The 8,855-nt window shown below is 54.0% G+C and overlaps 1 protein-coding gene across 3 annotated transcripts in view; it reads right to left on the reverse strand.

Annotated features, from left to right (window-relative positions):
• The window catches only part of tinagl1 (tubulointerstitial nephritis antigen-like 1), a 44,938-nt gene extending 36,524 nt beyond the window's left edge, over nt 1-8,414 (reverse strand). Inside the window, exons 1-3 of one of the 3 annotated variants that reach the window (XM_052036616.1) lie at nt 7,940-8,414; nt 6,742-7,096; nt 4,679-4,742 (exon numbers count right to left, since the gene is read on the reverse strand). In XM_052036616.1, the coding sequence (XP_051892576.1) occupies nt 4,679-4,742; nt 6,742-7,045 (368 nt within the window). In that variant the 5' untranslated portion in view covers nt 7,046-7,096; nt 7,940-8,414. Of the gene's footprint in view, nt 1-4,678; nt 4,743-6,741; nt 7,097-7,447; nt 7,642-7,677; nt 7,724-7,939 lie in introns of those variants that run through there. The other 2 variants (XM_052036615.1, XM_052036617.1) reach the window with 2 other exon arrangements.
• Between the last annotated feature and the right edge of the window lie 441 nt (nt 8,415-8,855).

Raw genomic sequence — 8,855 nt, forward strand, 5'->3', positions numbered from 1 at the left:
TCGAGCCACTTGGAGCAGGGGAGTCTCAATGTTAAGTAGGGCAAGAATCAGATTTATAGCTGTCCCCAAGGGTGCTGGCGGACAGTGAATGAGAGTGGAATGCAAAGCTTGAGTGCTCAGTAATTACTAAGCACTGGGTGCATTGTGCATGCAAGAAGAACGTACTTGGCAGGTTAGGGCTTCAAACAACCGTTTGATGTTATTGGTGCTCCATATGGACTCTTTACAATGTATGTGGCTCAGCGTTAGCACCTGCACACGTACGGCACTGTGTGTGTGTGTGTGTGTGTGTGCAGCTGAGGAGCCCAGTGGAGAATAGGACAAGCCCCCCAGTGCCCAAGCCTGACACCATTTGTTAGTGGTTGCTGCAGTTACAATATAACACTGTGCCCCTGCATTGCCCCTTCTGACCGTCACAGTCTGAGCATTCTACTGTGTTCCAGGCACCCACCAGTGTAGAAAAAAGCCCTGCACCACATAATCTCCTTTAAACTCTCCCCCGCATTTCACTGGAGTTTAGAAAAATGAAAGATTAAGTAGTACAAGCTTTTGGGAGGTGTTGGCAGGAAAGACGTCTCTTGGATCTTTCCTCCAGACAGTCTAGAACTGGAAGGGATGTTCTCAGGGTGAGTAATCAGCCATTTAGGGCAGAGACAAGGAGATGTTTTTTGAAACAGAGGGTTATGATTCTTTAAAATCACCTGCCTCAGAGGACTGTGCATGCTCAGTTGCTGAATGTATTCAATGCCAATACTGAAAATTATTTGAACACCAGCTTTAAAGGTACAGGAACAGCACTAATCTTACTAAATATTGGAGTGGGCTCATGGAGATTACTATAGCTTTTCTGTCTCTTGTTCCTATAAAATCAGCACATTTATTAAATCAAATTATTGTGTATACATTATATACATATATTGTGGGATTAAAGCAATAGAGTCCTAGCGAGATACAGCATGGCAGCAAGCACTTTAGTCCATCAGGTCTCTGCCGAGCATCAAGCAACGGTGGCAATATGGAAACACACTTGGTAAGGGACATAGCAAAGCTATAGAGAAGGGATAGTTTTCAAAAAGGAGGGGAATATACAATGGTATGATAGGACTGATATTTTAATAAATACTGATGCACTGGACTTAGACGTGATTCTTCAGCCAGAGGGTGGTGAATCTGTGGAATTCGTTGCCGCAGAGGGCTGTGGAGGGCAAGTCATTGGGTGTATTTAAGGCAGAGATTGAAAGGTTCTCGATTGGTAAGGGGGTTAAGGGTTGTGGGGAGAAGGCAGGAGAATGGGGCTGAAAAAAAAATCAGGCATGATTGAATGGTGCAGACTCGATGGGCCAAATGGCCTAGTTCTACTCCTATATCTTATGGTCCTATGATAGGCGCAATTGGTGTTTCTCCACAGAGGCTACAAAATATTCCTTTTAAAGAAGAAACACACCTGGCCTTAGGGTGGAGTCAGGAAGGCTGCATGGAGGCTCCCTCAGAGACATTACGTTTGTGTCAGGAAGCAACAGATACATGCTCGTAGACACCGGCACAAGGACAGACGTCAAGCTCCAGACTGTCCCAGACGGGAAAGGTACTTGCATTGGGAGTAGCTCCAACAACATAGCAAACTGATTGCTGCATTATGTTGGACAAATATTGTAAGTGTGATTCACATCCTGCAGCCTGTGTAAATACCGCGTGAAAGGATGAGCTGATATGGCAAGTAAAGCACAGCATGTGCGATCTGCCTCTGCTCTGTGTCGGCACCACTGTGCATGCAGCACACGCTCTGCCCTGGGAGACCAGCTGCCCTGAGCACCACTGCTCAGTTACACGTTGCTCGGGCACCCATTCCTGGATCTGATCTTCCAGACTGAAATGATGCAGCCAAGGAAATTTGGAACAGAGAGCTAGTCTGACTAATGGTGACGATGCTGCTGCTGGTTCATTGTTAAAATATATCTGGGGCTCTGCTGCCCTTCAGGAAAGAAATTTACCAACATTTCCTGGACTATTAGATTCCAGAGCCACCAAGGTGGTTGGATTATTAACTGCCCTCTACAATGGCCTAGTGACTTACTCCGTTCAAGGGCACTTCACGAAGGGGCAATAAACACCAGCCTTGCCAAAAACGCAAAGATTCCAGGCATGACGTGAAATAAACCACTGGCTGCCCCACACTGAATGAGACAATTTGAACCCTGCATCATGAACACAAAGCTGTTGGGTTACAACTAACTATAACTGGCAGCTGAAGCCACGCGACTGCTGCTTTCAAATCCTAAACTCAGCAAGGGAGAATAATTCAAGAACAGGATGAAGGCCTGTGAACAAGGTGGGAACACATTGCCGAGCTGCTGCCTCTGGGTCGGGAGGACTCAGCTTCGGACCCCAGTTCAGACAGTTCTGGTGAAGGAAGACCAAGCTGTGGCCCAGAACTGGCATCCAGCGGGGAACTCTCTGGTCAGACTGGTCCTCCCACTACCAGCCTGCACCACGTCTCAGAGTGCATCAGGTACAGCCACAGAAAGAGCTCCAGTTTCAGCTTCTCAGACTGTTAGCCAGCCAGCCGTTGCTTTAACTGTTTGCTACTGAGGGAAGGACACACTGTACAGAGGGCTAACAGACTGGGCCTGGAAACTAGCACAGGTGAACCAACACACACACACACACACACACACACACACACACACACACCCCTCTGGGTGTCGTTAAACCCCATGGGCAAGTTTTGCTCCTGAGCTCTCGGAACGATCTTTGTTCTCCCTGGCACTTATTATCCCCCCAGTGTTAAGCTCCCCCAAGTGACGTCAGCAGTAAATGCAACACCCACATTTCATCTGCAGAGAGATTTATAATGTCACCCGTCTGAGAAACAAAATTGTCCTGTTGCAGGGTCTCGACTGCCAAGGTCAATAATCCCTCTTCACCCACAGGCGCTGCTCGGCCCACTGAGATTCTCTAGCGGTTTGTATTTTTTGCAAACAAGTTATTCTCATTCATTTACAGAACAACTTGAGGCTGACTGTCCTGAAGCTGTGCTGTTTAAAGACCCAACACTCAAACTACCTCCTTCAGCCTCACTAAGTTCCTTGATCTCCTGTGATTTCAAATCAACCTCATGTGAGCCTTGGCTGCTCCTCCCATGGAGCTCAGGGTCACTACCAGCTTCTGAGTCTCAGGACCATACCATCAGTGACCACCTCACTGCTACAGCAGAGAGGTCACTCAGACTCCATGCTCAAGGAGGGGAGACCCCATCCTCAGCCCACGGGGGCAGGCAGGATGGGAGCCTGCCCCCCACTCCCCCCCCCCCCCAAAATGCAGGCATTCACATACTGAATTGGTGTCCCTCCAGACACATCCCTCTCAACCTCCTGGAGGGTCTCATGGGCCCCCTTGCACAGAGAATGAGCCTCCCTTGGGCTGTTCTTCAGATCACCCTACCCACTGGGAGCAATGTTTCACCCTTCTCTCCTTCATCGCTACCCCAGCCATTCAGTAACACATCCGTATTGTCAGAAGGGAAGTGCTCGCATTGTGGTTTGTTATAAGAGTCATAGATACAGCATAGATACAGGCCCTTCAGCCCAACTTGTCCATGCCGACCAATTTGCTCATCTAACCTAATCCCATTTGCCTGTGCTTGGCCCATATCCCTCTAAACCTTTCCTATCCATGTACCTGTCCAAGTGTCTTTTAAATATTTTTATTGCACCTGCTCCCACCACTTCCTCTGACAGCTCATTCCATATACGGACCACCCTCTGCGTGAAGAAGTTGTCCCTCAGGTCCTTTTTAAATCTTTCCCTGCTGACCTGATTAAACCCATGGCCTCTAGATTTTGATTGATTTTCCCTGGGAAAAGACTGTATATTCACCCTATCTATGCCCTTCATGATTTTATACATCTCTATAAAGTCACGCCCCAGTCTCCTACACTCCTAGGAATAAAGTTCTAGCCTGCCCAAGCTCTCCCGATAACTCAGGCCCTTGAGTCCTGGCAACATTCTCGTAAATATTTACTGTCCACCTTCCAGCTTAATGACGTCTTTCCTACAACAAAGCAGGCGGCTCGTTGTGTTCCTTAGCGAGCTGCCTGCAATGATCGCACTTGCTGCATTAGGGTCTGGCAGCTGCGAGAACTTGCCACACATCAGTAGGGACCGTGGATACTGTCAGTCTTGGTGTGGCATTACACAGGAACCCTGATAATGCCTTCAGTGAACCTCACCGTTCAGGTCCTTGTTCCTTAAACGACCTTCACAACCTGCATTCAGCAAGCACACCACATTCCTTTAGCACTGGCGTGGAACACATTCCAGTCAGCACAGTGCAGCAGTACCAAGCTGGCGGTGTCCGAGAACTGCATCCCCTCTGCTACCTGTTTTGAAGTGGTAATGACTTGTCTCTGGGGATAACCTGTCCCTCTCACTGCTCTATCAGTTCCCCAGCAGCTCATTCCACATACCTACCACCCTCTGTGCAAAGAAGTTGCCCCTCAGGTCCCTTCTAAATCTTTCCCATCTCACCTTATATCCATGCCTCTAGTTTTTGCTTCCCTGGAGAAGGCCTGCATGCATGTTCCCGGGCTTTAGTGTGTTCCTCTGGACCAGCTGTCCACAACCTACAGATGCATTTTCACTAAGTGAAAGTTCCCAAGATAGTTTCTATCAAACCTTACCACAGATTGCAGTTCTCTCTGTAGGTGGCACCGGTGGGATAATACAACCCATTTCTTATACACCCTAGAAGAGCAAAGAGAACATTCAATGGAGATGTAACGAGACGTAAAGAGAGTATAATTGCTGATGGCTCGGTCATGGAGAGATACAGTAATCCCCATTTGTCCAGCACTGACCTCGGCTGCTCCGGATCACTAGAGAGGTGGCTGGGCCAAGGTTAGTCAGCAGCTGGCGGAGGGATGGGAGAGGTTCCATTCAATACACTGATCAAAAGAACAGGGGAGGGCTCCAGTTAATACACTGATCGATGTCAGACACCGGAGAGCGGAATCCATCGAACAGTGAATTGTGGGCTTAGACTGAACAGGGGACTCGATCCAAACTCGGATCAAAGCCGGAGACCAGGGCAGGGAGGTCTCCAACAGTACAGTGTCCAACGTGACAGACCCGGGGAGGTGCTTCAACCAACCAGGTCACCGACTGAGGGCCACAGTCAATGAACTGATCAAAGTCACCTGCCACAAAGATTGTGCAATCAGCCCACTGATCAGTACCATAGGGCGACTGTTACACCAGGGTCCAATCCACAGACTGAATGAGCGTAGACTGGGGAAGGTCTAATCGATACACCGATTGTTGCAGCTGATTGGACAGTGACCCAATGTTTGCAATCTCAGTGACAATGTGGTTTTGTCACAGAGCAGGACAAGGACAAGTCCACACCGTGCACAGTCCAACAGGCCAGGAGTGTCCTGGCTCAGTCAGGAGCACCATGCCTGCACACAGAGCACTGCTGAATGTCAGTGGGGAGGGGAAGGAAAGGGAAGGGCAGGGCAGGGCAGCCAGTACACAGACTGGGGTGGGAGTGCTTAACCAACCGGGTGACGAGTGCCAATGGCTGGGGGAAGGGACCTATCCAATACCCTGTTCAATGTCACTGGGGAGAATGGTCCTGGCCGAGACAGGGGCCACAGACTCCCCCGCGGTACCCAAAAATGATCCGAACAGAGCCTGGGCGGTTCCGTCAGAATTGCCCTGACGGTCCACAGTGAAAGTGGCCTCGCCCAGGCTCGAGGGCACTGCGTGGGTGTATCCCAAACACTGCCCCATCCAGGAAAAGGAGACACCGCGACAACCTGGGACACTGATGTCTGTCCGCTGGAGGCCCTGAACACCACCCGCCCTGAGCTTTGGGAAACCACCCACGGTCTTCCTGAGAGTTTCCACTGCGCTTGCCGGAGATGGTTCTGTCCAGGATCAGAAATGTCCTCCACTGATCTTCCTGGTACACAGGGCCCAAACACTGCCCCGTCTAGGGCGTGGAGCATAGCTCTGGGGAATGCCCGGGGTACAGCGAGGGGAGGACCCGGGTTCGATCCCGACCTCCGGCGCTGTCTGTGTGGAGTTTGCCCGTTCTCCCTGTGACCGGGCGGGTTCCCCCCGGGTGCTCCGGTTTCCTCGCACATCCCAAACGCGTGCGGGACTGTGGATTAACGGGTGACTGTAAATTGCCCCTAGTGTGCGGGTAAGTGGTGGGGCCTGGGGGAAGTGGGTTACGGGGCTGCAAGGAGATAAAGAGAGAGGAAATGGGACTGGTAGGGTTGTTCCCCTGGGAGCTGGCATCGATCCTATGGATCGAATGGCCTCCTTCCGTGTTGTTATAGGATCCACAGAGACACCTTTACCGGGGTGTGGGTCTGTAGGAGTATCGCTCCCCGACCTCACCTGCTCCTCCCGCACTGGGACGGTCCACCCCGCGCTCCCTCACTCCGCGCTCCGCAGAATCTGTACAATCCGCGTTTCCGCCGAACACGGGAGATCATCCGGCCCATCGAGTGGATGTTGGCTCCCATTCCCCCACCCTTGTCCCCACATTCCCGTCACCTCCCCCCGACTCTTCCCCCCCCCCCCCACCCCACCTCACCGGGGACAATTACCTGCAGGAGCAGGTGAATCAGCCCTGGTGTAATCAGAAGGTGCCCCCCCCCCCCAACCCCCTACCCCAGCCCAGCCTTGCAGGCGAGAGGCTGGGGATGCCCCGCTCCCACCCATGGGTGCTCACCGTCCGTGCTGTGGAAGGGGGGCCGAGTGCCGAGGCAGAACTGCCAGAAGTCGGGGCAGCAGTCGGACACGGTCCGGTTACAGAACAGGTCGCAGTAGCAGATGGTGTCGATGTAGGGCACGGTGCAGGCGTCGTCTCTGCCGGGGCAGCAGGAGCTCAGGCGGCGGCAGTACGTACCCCGTGGATCCCGGAGCCCGGCGCCGTGCAGTCCGGGGCTCAGCTCCCGGCGGGGCCGACGGACAGCGGCGTCCAGTCCCTGGTACAGCAGGCACGGCAGCAGCAGCCGCCAGACGGCGGGGGCCATCGCGGGCGGCGGGCTTCCAACCCCGGGCACACTGGTCCGGATCCCCGGCTCCTGCAACGCAGCAAGGGGACGGCAATGAGCGGCCAGGATCCCAGACAGTCCCCGGAGAACCCTCGACACCTCTCCCCTTCACCCCCGGCTCAAAATCGCCCCTCGTCACCCCCCCCCCCCCGCTCAAACTCACCCCAAACCCAACCCTCACCCCTCCTCACCCACCCCTACTCCCCAAACTCACTCACTCCCTCCCCAAACCCACCCCACCTCACACCCGCCGTTCCCCAACTCACTCATCCCCCCCGCTCAAACTCCCCACTACTCCCCAAACTCACTCACTCCCTCCCCAAACTCGCTCCCCGTCCCGCCAGCTGTGCCCGGAGAATTTCAAAACCCAAACCAGCCCACCTGCCCCAAGAACGGAACTCCCACACAGTGCCCAGAATGTCCCGGGACCCCTCGTCCCTGAGACAGGATGAGCAGGCACGGTGTCCAACAACCCGTCCCCGGCTGTACCCCCCCCCCCCTCCCGGCCCGTTCCCCAGCTGCCCTGCTCTCTGTCCCACAGAACACCCAGTGTCCCGGGACCCAACAGTTCAAACCCACCCCTTCCCCGGAGAGTATAACTCCCCTCCTACCCCTTTCTCTGCCCCACAGCCTGAACTCTCGCAGCACTCCCAGTATCACTGGAACCACACCCCCACACACACCCACCCCAACCCCCACCACCCCACCTCACACACCCCACCCCCCACATACACCCCAACCCCCCTCACACACCCCACACACAATCACTTCCACATACCACCACTACCCCCCACCCCACCCACCCACACACACACACACACACACAGCCACCCCCCCACACACACCCCAACCGCCCCTCTGTGTCTCACCAACCTGTTGCCGGGATTCAGTGTAAACTCTGCCCCCGCGTTCCAAGTCTAACCCGGCTGCCTGCCCACGTTGGGAGCCTGCCTGTGCTCCGCGCCTCTGGTTCCCTCAGTGACTGGAGGGCGAGAGGTAGCTGCCCGCCTTGGGGGGACAGGGACTCGGCAGAGAGTGTTCAATCACACTCGTCACTCCTGCTTATGTAGAGAGCGACCCGCCCACCAGCCTCTCTGAGGTCGGCGTACCGGAGAGGAGAACCTGCGCACGGTGGCTGACGGTCGCTCGGTGACCCACTGTAGAACGGAGCCACGGAGACTGGAGCGACAGGTGGGGGTGGGGGGTGAGGGTTGGGGGGTTGATGAACAACCACAGCTGGGGGAGCCAGGTATCTCGGAGGCTTCATGAGAGAGCGGAGGTAGGGAGGGGGAAAGCAAGGCTGGAATCTGAAAACAAGGCACTGATTGACAAGCAGCCCCCGTGGGGCAAATTGTGACTGGTCCGGACAGGGGCAGGAGTGTCCAATGGAGGGAGGAACAGAACATTCCGGTGTGAAGGTGGCGCCCAAGGTGGGACCATGCTCCCCAACAGTTCAGCAAGTGGATGAATCAAACACTTAATCCTAAACCAAATCCGTCCCCTCCCCAAAAGTCAGTTTATTACATGGTTAAAATTCAAAGCATTACAATACTTCTATTCCTACAATGCACTCAATAGACAATCAAACAAAACTTCAAATGATCACCCTTATCAAGGATGTAGCCAAGACCCTGTGGTGCCCACCGGTCCCAGAAGGCCTGTGGACACTGCCTGCTCCCTCTCCAGGGACACCTGGGCATGGACATCCCCTCGGGAGAGGGGCGGGCATTTGGATCGGGCGGAACCCGCGACTGCCCACCGCCTGGTCCCGTGAATGAACCCAGTCCCG

The sequence above is a fragment of the Pristis pectinata genome, chromosome 22, assembly GCF_009764475.1.
Source record: "Pristis pectinata isolate sPriPec2 chromosome 22, sPriPec2.1.pri, whole genome shotgun sequence".
Classification (NCBI taxonomy): Eukaryota; Metazoa; Chordata; class Chondrichthyes; order Rhinopristiformes; family Pristidae; genus Pristis; species Pristis pectinata.